At 42.0% G+C, this 15182-nt stretch overlaps 1 protein-coding gene across 8 annotated transcripts in view; it reads left to right on the plus strand.

Moving 5' to 3' along the window:
* The window catches only part of ASCC1 (activating signal cointegrator 1 complex subunit 1), a 96252-nt gene extending 84896 nt beyond the window's left edge, over window positions 1–11356 (plus strand). For 4 of the 8 annotated variants that reach the window (XM_059662436.1, XM_059662431.1, XM_059662438.1 and 1 more), the window contains exon 10: window positions 10944–11356. In XM_059662436.1, coding sequence (XP_059518419.1) covers window positions 10944–11294 — 351 coding nt within the window. In that variant the 3' untranslated portion in view covers window positions 11295–11356. Of the gene's footprint in view, window positions 1–8946; window positions 9561–10943 lie in introns of those variants that run through there. The other 4 variants (XM_059662435.1, XM_059662433.1, XM_059662434.1 and 1 more) reach the window with 4 other exon arrangements.
* The last annotated feature ends 3826 nt before the right edge of the window (window positions 11357–15182 follow it).

Consider the following 15182-nt stretch of genomic DNA (forward strand, 5'->3'; position numbering starts at 1 on the left):
TACAAGACGAGTGTGGATGGGAGAGTTGGAAGGGGTTGACCTCAGCGAACGTACCTCAATCAGATTGAGGACGTTTTTAGCAAAGGCCAGCTTAGGAGTACCCTAACTAAGTAAATAACAATGTACCTACCTATAGAGTTTAAGTTTTAAAAAATTTGGCTCTCAAAAGAAATTTCAATCGTTGTACTGTTGATATTTGGCTCTGTTGACTAATGAGTTTGCCAACCACTGCTCTAACCAATTGAGCCACCCAGTCAGGGCCATTAGGAGTTCTCTTTTAGTTTTGTTTTGTCTCATCTTTTACTGCTTCTATGGTCATGTCTGCTTTGTATCTATAAGGCTTTGGTTGGCAAAATTGTAAATCTCTCAGTCCCACTGATGAGGCTTTCACTTCAAATTAACTTTCAACGAAAGGATTAGCAGATAACCTTTTCAGGCTGCATTTCTTTACACAAAAGGGTGGATATGGTTTGAATTGGCTACCAAAACCAGGAAGAGGAGTTAATTGTGTAAATCAATACAGGCTAGAGCTGATCACCTTTCTGAAGGACAAGACAATGCAGCACACAACCTTTAAATAGATCTTTGGGGTCAAGTTGATGTCATGTTGGAGACTCAATATTTACAGGGCTTTTATACAGTTAGCCTTTAATGAACCCCAGGCATTTTGCTAGGCCATTAATTGCAGAAAGAGGAAAGGTGACAGAGGCTGAAATTCAGGGCTGTGGAGATGATATAAAACTAAGAGAAGAGACAGTCACTTGCTAATGTGCAGAGGTCCTCCCTTTAGGTTCTACTCAAACATTGTTGGAAATGTGTATTGAAAGGCTTTCTTAGGATCTTGTTGACATTTTGAGAGAGAACAACTCTTGCCTCCAAACAGAAGGTAAGCCCTTTCTTCTTTGACACTCCGTATCTAAGCAGTGCAGATTAATTTTCCTGGGATGAATTCTGACGTCATTTTGGATTCTTGATCATCACAAGAGCAGGTCTTTCTAAGAGTTTGGCTTATCCTTCTCTCTGACACACTTGAAAGTTATTTTCTTTTTAAAAAAAGTCTTTATTGTTGAAAGTATTACCTATGTCCCCTTTTTTCTCCCATTGACCCCTTATAGCCCACCCCTGCCCCAGGCCTTCACTACCCTATTGTCTGTGTCCATGGCTTATGCATATATGCATACAAGTTCATTGATTGACCTCTTCTCCCACCCCCACCCCCGCCTTCCCTCTTAGATACAACAGTTTGTTCCATGATATCTCTGTACCTATTTTATTCAACAGTTTATTTTGTTCATTAAATTCCACATATGAGTGAGATCATGTGATACCTCTCTTTTTCTGACTGGCTTATTTTGCTTAGCATAATATTCTCCAGGTCCCCTCCATGTTGTCTCAAAAGGTAAGAGATCCTTCTTTTTTTACTGCTGCTTAGTATTCCATGGTGTAAATATACCACAGCTTTTTTATCCACTTGTCTACTGATGGGCACTTGAGCTGTTTTTAGATCTTAGAATTGCGCTGCTATGAACATAGGGGTGCATATATTCCTTCTGATTGGTGTTTTGGGTTTCTTAGGGTATATTCCTAGAAGTGGAATCACTGGGTCAAATGGCAGTTCCATATTTGATTTTTTGAGGAAACTCCATACTGTTTTCCACAGTGGCTACACCAGTCTGCATTCCCACCAGCAGTGTACTAGGGTTCCCTCTTCTCCACATCTTCACCAGTACTTGTCATTTGTTAATTTGTTGATGATAGCCATTCTGACAGGTGTGAGGTGATGCCTTATTGATGTTTTAATTTGCATCTCTTTGATGATCAGTGATGTTGAGTATTTTTTCATGTTTCTTGGCCATCTGTATGTGTTTACTTTGGATAAGTTGTCGATTTAAGTCCTTTCCCATTTTTTTTTAATATATATTTTATGATTTTTTACAGAGAGGAAGGGAGAGAGATAGAGAGTTAGAAACATCAATGAGAGAGAAACATCGATCAGCTGCCTCCTGCACATCTCCCACTGGGGATGTGCCCGCAACCAAGGTACATGCCCTCGACTGGAATCGAACCTGGGACCCTTCAGTCCGCAGGCCGACGCTCTATTCACTGAGCCAAACTGGTTTTGGCCCTTTCCCATTTTTTAATTGGGCTATTTATCTTCCTTTTATTAAGTTGTGTGAGTTCTCTATATATTTTGGATGTTAACCCTTTATCAGATGTATCATTGCCAAATATATTCTGCCATACAGTGGGCTCCCTTTTCATTTTGTTGATGGTTTCTTTTGCTGTGCAGAAGCTTTTTATTTTGATGTAGTCCCATTTGTTTATTTTCTCCTTAGTTTCCTTTGTCCTAGGAGATGTATCCGCAAACATATTGCTACAAAGATGTCTGAGATTTTGCTGCCTACGGTTTTTTCTAGGATTTTTATGGTTTTCCATCAGTGTAAGTCTTTTACCCATTTTGAGTTTATTCTTGTGTATGGTGTAAGTTGGTGGTCTAGTTTCTTTCTTTTTTTGCATGTATCTGTCCACTTTTCCCAACACCATTTATTGAAGAGACTGTCTTGACTCCATTTCCCAACACCATTTATTGAAGAGACTGTCTTGACTCCATTGTATGCTCTTGCCTCCTTTGTCAAATATTAATTGAGTGTAATGGCTTGGGTTGATTTTTGGGGTCTCTGTTCTGTTCCTTTGATCTATATGTCTGTTCTTGTGCCACTACCAGGCTGTTTTGATTACAGTGGCATTGTAGTATAACTTGATATCTGGTATTGTGATCCCTCCATCTTTGTTCTTTTTCAAGATTGCTTTGTCTTCTTTCTCAAGATTACAGTGGCTTTGTAGTATAACTTGATATCTGGTATTGTGATCCTTCCAACTCTGTTCTTCTTTTTCAGGCTATTTGGGGTCTTTATTGGTTGCATATAAATTTTTGGAGTATTTGTTCTAGATCTGTGAAATATACCATTGGTAATTTAATAGGACTTGCATTGAATCTGTAGATTGCTTTGGGTAGTATGGACATTTTAATGATGTTAATTCTACCAATCCATGAATATGGTGTATTATCCCATGTGTTTATATCTTCCTCTATCTCTTTTTTCAATGTCTTGTAGTTTTCCGAGTATAGGTCTTTTACCTCCTTGGTTAAGTTTATTCCTAGATATATTAATTTTTTTGTTGCTATGGTAAATGGGATTATTTAGTTTTTCTGTCTGAGAATTCATTATTGGTGCATAAAAATGCCATAGATTTCTGGGTATTAATTTTGTATCCTGCCACATTGTAGAATTTCTTTATTAAATCTTGTAGCTTTTTGATGAAGTCTTTAGGGTTTTCTAACAATGTCATCTACAAATAATGAGAGTTTTACTTCCTCCTTTCCAATTTGGATGCCTTTAATGTTTTCTTCTTGTCTGATCGCTGTGGCTAAAACTTCCACTACTATCTATAATAATAAAAGCATAATATGCTAATTAGACTGGACGTCCTTCTGGGACGAAGCCAGGGTTACAGCCACTGTGGCTGCAAGGGAGGGATCCAGGCAGCCGCAGCTGCGAAGGTGTACTCTTGCATGAATTTCGTGCATGGGGCCTCTAGTGTTGAATAAGAGTCGCAAAAGCAGATATCCCTGTCTTGTTCCTGTTCTTAAAGGAAATGGTTTTAGTTTTTGCCCATTGAGTATGATGTTGGCTGCAGGTTTGTCACGTATGGCCTTTATTATGTTGAGGTGTGTCCCTCTATTCCCACTTTGCTGAGAGTTCTTATCAAAAATTGGTATTGGATTATGTTGAATGCTTTTTCTGCATCTATTGATATGATCATGTGATTTTTGTCTTTCAGTTTGTTTATGTGATGTATCATGTTTACTGATTTGTGAATATTGTGTCAGCCTTGCATCCCTGGAATAAATCTCACTTGGTCATGGTGTATGATCTTTTTTTTTTTTTAATATATTTTATTGATTTTCTACAGAGAGGAAGGGAGAGAGATAGTTAGAAACATCGATGAGAGAGAAACATCGATCACCTGCCTCCTGCACATCTCCCACTGGGGATATGCCTGCAACCAAGGTACATGCCTTTGACCGGAATCGAAACTGGGACCCTTCAGTCCACAGGCCGACGCTCCATCCACTGAGCCAAACCGGCTTCAGCTGATCTTTTTAATATATTGCTGGATCCGATTTGCTAATATTTTATTGAGGATTTTAGCATCTATGTTCATCAGGGATATTGGTCTTTAATTCTCTTTCTTTGTAGTGTCTTTATCTGGTTTTGGAATTAGGATAATGCTGACCCTATAAAAAGAGCTTGGAAGTGTTCCTTCGTCTTTAATTTTTTTGAATAGTTTGAGAGGATAGGTGTTAGTTCTTTGAATATTTGGTAAAATTCCCCTGTGAAACCATCCGGACCAGGGCTTTTGTTTGCAGGGAGTTTTTTAAATTACTGCTTTAATTTCATTAATTGTTATTGGCCTATTCAGTTTTTCTGATTCTTCCTGATTGAGTTTTGGAAGATTGTATTTTTCTAGGAATTTGTCCATTTCATCCACATTGTCCAGCATATTGGTGTATAGATACTCATAGTATTTTCTTACAGTCCTTTGTATTTCTGTGATGTCAGTTGTTACTTCACTGCTTATGTTTCTGATTTTAATTGGGTCCCCTCTCTTTGTTTCTTGATGAGTCTGGCTAACTGTTGATCAATCTTGTTTATCTTTTCAAAGAATCAGCTCTTTGTTTCATTGATCTTTTGTATTGTTTTATTAGTCTCTATGTCATTTATTTCTGCTCTAATCTTTATTATTTCTTTCCTTCTACTTACTCTGGGCTTTTCTTGTTGTTCTCTTTCTAATTCTTTAAGTTGTAGGGTTAAATAGTTTCTTATTAATCTTCCTTTCTTTTTTCTTTCCTTCCTTCCTTTTCTTTCCTTCCTTCCTTTTCTTTTCTTCTCTTTTATTTTTCCCTCCCTCCCTCCCTCCCTCCCTCCCTCCCTCCCTCCCTCCCTCCCTTCCTTCCTTCCTTCCTTCCTTCCTTCCTTCCTTCCTTTTTGAGGTAGGCCTGTAATGCTATGAACTTTCCTCTCAGTACTGAATGCTTTTGCTGTGTCCCAGAAATTTGGAGTTGTTGTGTGTTCATTTTCATTTGTTTCCAGAAAGTTTTTTATTTCATTCTTGATATCATTGGTAACCCATTAATTGTTTAATAACATGCTATTTAGTCCCCATGTATTTGAATGTAGTTGATTTCTAATTTTATACATGATCTGAAAAGATGCTTGATATGATTTTAGTCTTCTTGAATTTGTAGAGGCTTGTTTTGTGTCCAAACATGTAGTCTGTTTTTGAGAATGACCCATGTGTACTGGAGAATATTGTGTATTCTGCAGCTTCAGGGTGAAATGTTCTACAAATGTCAATTAAATCCATCTGATCCAGTGTGTCATTTAGAGGCATTGTTTCCTTGTTAATTTTTTGTCTCTAAGATCTATCCAGTGAAGTCAGTGGGGTGTTAAAGTCCTCTACTATGATTGTATTGTTGTCGATATCTCCCTTAAAGTCCTTCAGAAGTTGTTTTATATTTTTAGGTGCATATATGTTTACCAGGGTTATATCCTCTTGCTGGATCAATCCCTTTAGTATTATGTAGTAACATTTATTGTCTCTTGTGATGGCCTTCATTTTGAAGTCTATTTTGTAAGATACAAGTTATGCCACCACAGCTTCTTTTCTATTTGCATGAAAATTTTTTTTCCATCTCATCACTCTCATCCTATGTGAGTCTTTTATTCTGAAGTGGGTCTCTTGTAGACAGCATATATTTTGGTCACATTTGTGTATTCGTTTAGCTACCCTATGTCTTGTTTGGAGCATTTAAACCATTCACATTTAAGGTTATTATTGACTAGTAGCCCTGTGCGTGAATCATGCGCCAGTAGCTCGCAGCTGCCCTCCAGTAGTTCTCCGCCCACTGCCCTGCCCTCCTGTAGCTCCCTCCGCCCCCCCATTCCTCCCCCCTCATAGCTTGCTGCCCTGTCCCCTCCTGTAGTTCTCTACCACCCACTTGTAGCTCACTGTCCCCCCCTCCTGCTGATCTGTGATCCAGTTGTTATGCTTCACGGCGTAATGACCATTTGCATATTACATCTTTATTATATAGGATAGGTACTTATTTATTGCCATTTTAATTCTTTATGCCTATGTTTCTCTCTCTCTCTCTCTCTCTCTCTCTCTCTCTCTCTCTCTCTCTCTCTATTTCTTCTCATTATAGCAGACCCTTTAGCATTTCTTGCAGTGCTGGTTTGGTAGCCTTTTTTGGTCTAGCTCTTCTTTATTTCACCATTGATTTTGAGTGATAGCCTTGCTGGATATAGTAATCTTGGTTTCAGATCCTTACTTTTCATTACCTTGAATACTTCATGCCAGTCCTTTTTGGCCTGTAGAGTTTCTGATGGGAAATCAGTTGATGCCTTATGGGAGCTTATTTGTAGGTAACAGTTTGCTTTCCCCTTGCTGCCTTTAAGATTCTCTCTCTGTCTTTAATTTTTGGCATTTTAATTATGATGTGTCTGGTTTGGGCCTGCTCAGGTTCTTTTTGCTTGAGACTCTCTGTGTCTTCTGAACTTGTGTGACTTTTTCCTTCACCAGGTCTGCCATTATTTCTTAAAACATGTTCTCTATCCCTTAATCACTTTCTTCCCCTTCTGGCCCTGCTATTTTACAAATAGTGTTAAGTTTCATGTTATCCCATAGTTCCCTTAAACTGTCCTCCTGTTTTTTAATCTTTTTTTTTCTTTTTGGTTCTCTGATTGAGTGATTTTTTCTATCCTGTTGTCTAATTCACTGATCTGATTCTTGGCTTCCCCTAATCTGCTATGATTCCTTCCATTGTGTTCTTTGTTAATGCTATGTCATTCATTGTTGTTGTATCTTTTCTCATGCTATATCATCTGATAGAAGTGGTGGTCTGGCTGTGTTGAGTATCATTATTCTGATCTCTATGTCTGATAAGTTTCTTATCTCCATTTCATTTAGCTCTTCTTTTGAAGCATTCTCTTATTCTTTCGTTTGGGGCTTATTTTTTTGTCTCCCCATTTTGGCTGCTTGTTTGGGTTTGTGACTATGTATTAGGTAGATCGGCTATGCCTCCCAATCTCTAGTGCAGGACAGTGTCAGCCACTGTTTTTAACTGGTCCTGAGTACCCTGTTTGGAGCTATCAGCAATCCACAGCTTGTGGCTCCCTCTGTTAGAGCTAGGTGCCTTTGGAAAGGACCAAGATGTGTACCAAGTTCTGCATTTTCTAGCCCTGGACCCTCAATTAGATCAGGCAAAGACGGAAAACCTCCAGAGACCCACCTCTGCCTGCAGTCTGATTGTATTCAGTCTTGATTAGCATCAGGCTATGGACCACAGGGTGGGGTGAGAGTTTTTCCAACAGGGTGGGGCAATTGCTTATGCCTGCAGGCTGATTGTTATTCTTAGTCTCTTAATGGGCTTCAGAAACTCCACAGGTTGGGGCATGGGGTTTTCCAATAGGGTGGGGCAACCCCTCCCCCACCCTCCTCCATGCCAAACCCACTTGGATAGCAAAGCTCCACCAGAAAAATATGTCCTCACAGCATGAGGGAATGATTCAGCACAGGAACCCAAGGTGTCTGCCTTCCTAGGTCTAACCCCAGAGCCCCCAACCCTGGCTTCTGCTCACAAGACTTCATTCCACTCTGCCCTCCCTCTGCTGGACCCCATGGTGAACAGCTGCATGTGAAATTTTGTGCAGTGGCATTTTAAGAGGTTGCCTGCTTTTTCAATTATCTTCCCCAGCAGACAGCAACTTTGCTTTTTTTCTCAGCCAGATGTTATGTGAGTATCTTTATCAGTTCTGGTGCTCTGGGTTGGAGAGCCTGGCTTGGGCTTTAGACTCCAGAGTTCTCAGTGGGGATCCCGCCTCCCCGACTGCTGAGATATCCCTCTGAAACCTCAGCTGCTGTCTGTGGGAGCCCAGCTAGCCCTTTTGTGCCTCCGCACTTCCTACCAGTCTCTATGCAGTCTCCACTTTCTGTCCTTGGTTATCAGGCTTCTCTCCAGCTAGTCTTCATTTGATTATTCAGGATGGTTTTTCTGTGCTTTAGTTGTAATTCCAGTTTGGTCCTGGGAGTGTGTCAGTGTAGCATCCACTTACTCTGCTGCCATTTTGGAATCTCTGAAAGTTGTTATTTTCTTTAATTGAATTTATTGGGGTGACATTGATTAATAAAGTCATACAGGTCACACTTGACAGTTTTTAAAAGTGAAGAATTGTAATAAAGAATGTCTACTTTAGAATGCTGGCTTGAATCCACATCTGATTAAAGGTTTTTGATAAATATAATAATTTATACTTGCTATATCATCTGATAGAAGTGGTGGTCTGGCTGTGTTGTGTATTTAAGTGTTCTGTATTCTTCACTGGGTCATTAAAATCTTTCATGGGTCGGGAATCTTCTATTTATTTTAGTCAATGCTTCCACTAAATGCTGTTGACTAGATAGAGGAATGTATTATATCCAAATTTATCCTGTCTGTAATAAAACTAGGATCCCACATAACTGGAAGTCATAGTAGCTGCTTTGTTAGGCCCTGTGGATTAGGGTATTTTGTTACAAGTTCTTGTTCCTATCTGCTCAATAGATATCTTGGAACTAACATTTCAGACCTCTTTCTCTAGTGCATTTGTTGAGGAGGCTTTAAGATTAATCAGAGAGAAGAGCTGCTGTTCTTTTCTCACTCCCACTCCCACTCCCACCCCCCTTCTCCAGGATCATTTTTGACAATAAATACGGAAAAGACAAAGCATGAGGAGTTTGTTGAGATTGTTCTGGTGTTTTAATAAGAGAAGCTAATGCTTAATATTTCCATCTGTAATTGTCTTTAGTTACTCATTCTGGGTTTTTATTCTTCCTTTTCAGCTGTTTGAGAACTACTACTTTGGTACCTTAAAGCTTAATTCAATCCACATCTCTCAGCGGTTCTCAGTAGACAGCTTCGGAAACTACGCTTCTTGTGGACAAATTGACTTCTCCTGAGGTGAATCTTGAGAAACCCTAGAAATTGAACATCTTCACAAGGTGCTGAGGGAAAGTGTCTTCATTTTAATTGCCAAGGCGGGATGTGAACTTTTGGATGGTGACTTCCCTGGGTGGTTCCCCATGGGCTCTGTAGTATCTCTGATGGTGGTCCACAGTCATCAGACTGTTAGCCAAGATGATTGTGGGCACCTGGAGAACTGTGCATGTAACCCTTGGCTTTTTGCAGGGTCTTCTTTTCTTTCCAAAGCTCTTCTGTGGAAATGAACCTCTGAAGCCCATTGGAGCTCAGATTTGCATTACTTCTTATATACTGATTTTGCCCCAGCCATTAAAGTTGTCTGTATTAATACTTTAAAAGAGAATTAAAGACATGTGGTTTCATTAATCTCTCCATCTAGATAAAATACCTGTAATTTTTAGAAGGTTGATTTTTTTCTCCCTTTCCCTTGTACCCTAAATTTCTGTGTGTGTAATAAAAACAAGCATTTACTGAACACCTACTATGGGCCAGGTATTGTGCTAAGTGTATACATATTATTATCCTTAATAGTATTATTAAATTATTACACTTAGTAATAACATTAATATTTTTATCACTGACAACACTATGAGGGAGGTACTAATACAGTCCCTGTTTTACATATGAGGAAATTGAGGTCAGGTACCTAACTGAAGGTCACATAACCAGGCAGTGCATAGTGTCAGGATCTGAACCCAGCCAGCCCGGGCTCTTTAACACTGGGCTAAGCTGCGTGGCCCTTAGCAGGGCTAGAGAGAGAACAAGGAAGATGCCTGGCAGACTAGGTATGGAGAGAGGGAGCCACAACGGTTATGGCTGTTCCAGTATCCTAGGACCAAGCAGGAGGACCACTTTGGATGCAGGACTCACAGGATGTTTTGCAAAACTAGATTCGTTAGGAGTGCTCGCTTGTACCCTAATATTTTAAATTAAATTTTTAAAAAATTTTAATTGATTTTAGAGAGGGAGGAAGGAAGAGAGGATAAAACACACACACATCAATTGGTTGCCTCCCATATGCACCTCGACTGAGGATCAAACCTGCAATCTAGGTATGTACCCTGATGGGAATTAATCCCTAGACATCCTGGTACACCAGACGACTCTCCAACCAACTGAGCCACACCAGCCAGGGCTGTACCCTAATTTTAATCACTGCCCAGAATTTCTCTTTTATTGTGGTAGAAAACATGTAACATAAAACTTACCATCTTAACCTTTTTTAAGTGTATATTTCGGTAGTATTAAGTATATTCATGTTGTTGTGAAACATCTCCAGAACTTTCTCATCCTGCAAATCTGAAACTCTGTATGTTAAAGAACTCAATTTCTCCCCAGATCCTTCAACCACCCCTTTGCTTCCTGTTTCTATGAATTTGACTGCAGTAGATACCTCATAGAAGTGGAGTCATACAGTCTTTGTCTTTTTGTGACTGGCTTATCCCCTGTTGGTTCATCCATGTTGTAGCATGTGACAGGATTTCCTTTCTTTTTAAGGCCAAATAATATTCCATTGTATATACTTACCACATTTTGTTTATCCATTTATCCATCAATGGACACTTGGGTTCCTTGATCTCTTGGCATTTGTGAATAGTACTCTGTGAACATGAGTGTATAAGTATGTCTTTGAGACCCTGCTTTCAATTCCTTACTACTAAGAATTTTATCTTTAGCAAAATAACGTAACTGTTACAACTTTCACCTTTTACTTTGATCTCTCCTTTTTCTTCTGAAGTTGGTACCTTTTTATATTTGTTAGATTCCTGTCCCTTCCCCCTACCCTGCCTCTCGCCTTCCCATGCCGCTGACGCTGACGCAGTTGCAGCATTGTAGCCCTTTTATGTTTACTTCTCAGGGCAGCAGCAAGAGGAACAGTGATGCTATCAGCAGGACTGTGCAGTTTCCTGGGAAAATGTCAGCTGCAGAAGGTACCGGCAGTCCTTGCCTGCAGACCAGCAGAGGGAGGGAGCTCAGCACAGCTTTGGCCCACCCATCAGTCCTGCCACTGCTCTGGTGCCAGGGAGCTCCAGCCTGGCTCTCACCTTCCATCTCTTCCTCCTCCTCCCCCTCCTCCTCACATCCTTTCTCCCCCATGTCCTCTCTTTGCTTCATTCCTCATTCTTCCCTTGCTTCTTACTTTCTGTTTAAGAAGTTTGATTCTGGGCCCTGTGTATCAAGGCCACTACATGGTGATAGTTCTGTATAACACAGATTTGTTTATCACTGTGACTGCACAGGTCATTTCTGAATAAATGAATTTCCAAAGTAGCTGCGCTTTTTGATATTTTCTTATAATTTTGTAGTTTGACCCCCTTAGTGTATGTTTGGGATACAGTGTTGCCATCACTTATTCACTGGCAAAGCTGGGTCATTAATCCAGAACTTACATACTGGTGCCTGTAGGATTGATTTCCCCCCAAGAATTTTGTACTAGTAATACTCGTTTTTGAGATTTTTACCTTGCTTGCCCCAGGGTGTTAGATGGCAAGTGGGAATGAGTACTCCCAGGAATAGTATTGAATGGGGAAGTTGACTGTGGGGTTCAGTGCCCTCATTTCCTCTGGGTGCTACTTCTCTCTTACTGGTTTCTTTCTGACAGCTGCCACTGGGCAACCTTGCAGGAGGTAAAGATGTCTTCTTTTGGATGTCAGAGATTTATAACTTACGTTTTTAATACATTTCAAAAATACATCTTTATTGTTGAAAGTAGTACCGATGTCCCCTTTTCCCCTCCATTTTTAAAAGATAGGTTTTTATTGATTTTTAGAGAGAGAGGAAGAGAGAGGGAGAGAGACAAACATCCATGTGAGAGCAGAACACTGATCAGCTGCCAGGGATTGAGCCCACAACCTGGGCACGTTCCTTGACCAGGAATCGAACCAGCAACATGAGCCACACCAGCCAGGGCTGCAGCCGGTTTCTGAGACACTGACTTCACCCAATTCCTGGAAGAGGAAGAGGGAAAATGAAATTCTCACCCCAATTATTACATAACTAGGGGCCCAATGCACGAAATACATGCAAGAGTAGGCCTCTTTCCCCCAGCTGCTGGCACCGGCTTCCTCTGGCACCCGGCCCCCAGGACCCGGGCGTTCCTCAGCCCTGGCTTCATCCGGAAGGTGGTCGGGTCTAATTAGCATATTATGCTTTTATTATTATAGATAGCTGTGTTGTTATGAACTCTGTTATGAAGAATAATTCTGATTTTTTTAAAGGGGGCATAATGAGTTACTCTGATGAAGTCCATATCCATGGTAGAGACATTTATTTTTGGGTGAGCTCCAGAGTTGGACATCTATGAGAATCCAGCTTCATGCTGACACAAAGCTTGTTCAGGTTTGCTCTTTCCTGGAGCGAAAGGGCACCTGACGGCGCTGAGGCACCCTGAGTTGAGGAACCCCTCTCATAGTCGACCATGATGCTGTTAGAAATAAGGCGAGCCCCAAACCCGGGTCCAGCGCACCCTCGGAGCCAGACAGCAGGCTGTGTCTTCACTCCTGCAGGAGGGTGCGCACGCACAGAGCAGGTCGCTCATGGTTTTATGTTGAGGCAGGTCATCCGTCCCTCACTCCTGATTGGTCAGAGCTTAGGCTCGCAGTCTTGTGTGATTGGCTAATTTAAAGGAAAAAGGGAGGGGCTGACCTTTGCTCTTTCAAAATGGCGGCCCCCAGGGGGGCTCTAAGTCACTCGGCCAAAATGGCGGCTGCCTGAATGCCCTTCTTTGGCAGAAAAGACTGTTTTTCTCACCAATGCCTTGGGATGCGGATGGTAGAGAAGGGCTGTTGGTAGCTTTTTCTGTTGTCTTTAATCAAATGTTCTTTTAAACAAATATAAAATAAGTTAACTTTGTGAAAAATCATCAAGCTATACCTACTTTCTACTTTTTAAAATGTATGTTATAGTTTAAATATTTGTTAATAAATAAACTTCATCATTCAGAGGTTACTACTCCCCGTACATTTAAGCACATATCATATTGTTGAGCCGTTTTTCAGAATATGAGCGGGACGCTCTCACTTGTCATTTGTGATTAACTCACTCAGTCCTCACAGCGGCCGCTTCCGTCGGCGGTGCCATCCTCGCTCACGAAGGTAAGGAACTCGCCAGAGGTCATACAGCTGTGCCGGCGGCTCTTGGAGTGTGGTCTGTGGGTTCCTGGGCGCCCCAGACCCTGCTGTGGGGGTGCGGTGAGGTCCGCCCTGTTTTCACAAACTAGAAAGGCCTGGTTTACCCGTTCCCGTCCTCCCGGGGTGTGCGTGGTCCCGAGGCTGCGCCCCGGCGGCCTCACGGGGGTTGCGGGGTGCGTGTCTCCAGGGAGGCGCGGGCATAAATACGCGGTTTGCTCTCCACTGACCGTGCGCTGGAGAAGTCGCATGCCGAGCCCCGCCGCTCGGCCTCACACGTGCCCGTGGGAGAGAAGACTGCACAGAGGTGAGCGGTGGGTGCAGCTCGGCCCACCCGCCTGATGGCGTCCTTTGAAGAAGAGGCCCTTTGGACACCCGAACCTCAGGTCTGTGCACAGAAGGCCTTGCGCCCCAGCGCGAAGAAGGAGGCGCCTCCGTAACACCAGCCCTACCAGCCCCTGAATCGGGCGTGTAGCGCTCATACTGACAAAATAAACCTGCTGTGTAAGCCGCCCTGCCTGGCATTTTGTGTCGGCCCCGGCCCTGATACACTTGCTGTAATGCAGAAGCCAACCTACCTGTCGTTTTTCGAGCAGGGCATGAAAGAGATTTGCACAAATGAAAGACAATGACACTCTTCTCACTGATTTGTTTAGGGGAAGATACAGTTTTTCATCAAATATATTGTTAATATGCAATGTGTTCCTTATTATTTTTAAATAAATTTAAAAAATTTTTTGTTTGAAAAAACAGATTTAATACTTTTAGAGCAGTTTTAGGTTCACAGAGGAAGGCTTAGTTTTATTTTAAAGTCCAGCCAATTAGAGCCACATCTGTATCTCACAGAAACAAGAGTTCTTTGGGGGCCTCATGAGCTCTGAGTGCACAGGACCCCGGAGGCCAGACAGTCTGAGAACTGCTGCGCTGCACTGTCCTTGCCTCCGGGGGATGATATTACACATGATCTGTAATGAGCTTTCCTCACCCCCAGGTAGGCGGTGGGTCATATCACTGTCATTAGATACACGTCCGTATCATCTATCTGTAATGGCTGCACAGCAGTCCATTGTGTACATGTTAACACGGAGCTCGTAGGTCTCTGTGATGGTCAGTGAGCTGGTGCCTGGGTTTGGCTATTGAAACAATTCTGGATGGGACAGATTGTGCATTTGTCTCTTATGCTTGTGAGGTCATCTAGGAATGGGATTAAATGGTTTTGAAGATGTGGTTAATTTAAGTTTTTTTATTTGGAATGTAAGGTTTCTCCATTTTGTTTTACTCAATATGAAATACAAACAGAACAATGCATAAAACATATGCACCCTTTGACAAACACACCCAGCAGCTTTTGGGCCCATTGGTTTGAAAGGCTGACCTGCTAGTAGTTGTCTCAGAAATTAGGAAAACTGTTTCTTCATTATGAGCTATTAGAGGCCCGGTGCATGAAACTCATACACTGGGGGTGTGGGGGGAGTACCCTCTCACTAGCAATGAGCCGGGCTTCTGTCTGAGCGGCACTCCCCCTGTGGGATTGGGCCGAAACCAGCTCTCTGACATCCCCTGAGGGGTCCCGGATTGCGAGAGGGCACAGGCCAGGCGGAGGGACCCCACATGTGCACAGTGGGGTGGGGGAGAGACACAGGAGGTTGGCCAATGGGGGGAGGGCTCTAGGGTGTGTCCAGCCCCTCTCCCTCAGTCCCCATCTGCAGGACCCCAGCAGGAAGCTAACCTACTGGTCGGAGCGTCTGCCCCCTGGTGGTCAGTGCACATCATAGCAAGCGGTAAGCAGCCTTAGCATATCATTAGCATATTACACTTTGATTGGTTGAACAGCCGACTGGTCAACTGGACACTTAGCATATTAGGCTTTTATTATAGAGGGTAATTATTGCCCATTTTCTAAAACCCTTTTACCTCTGGAAATCGACAACAGAAATGGCTTGGCTGTTGAATTAACTAACCGTCTTTGA

This window comes from Myotis daubentonii, chromosome 13 (genome assembly GCF_963259705.1).
Source record: "Myotis daubentonii chromosome 13, mMyoDau2.1, whole genome shotgun sequence".
In the NCBI taxonomy this organism is placed as follows: Eukaryota; Metazoa; Chordata; class Mammalia; order Chiroptera; family Vespertilionidae; genus Myotis; species Myotis daubentonii.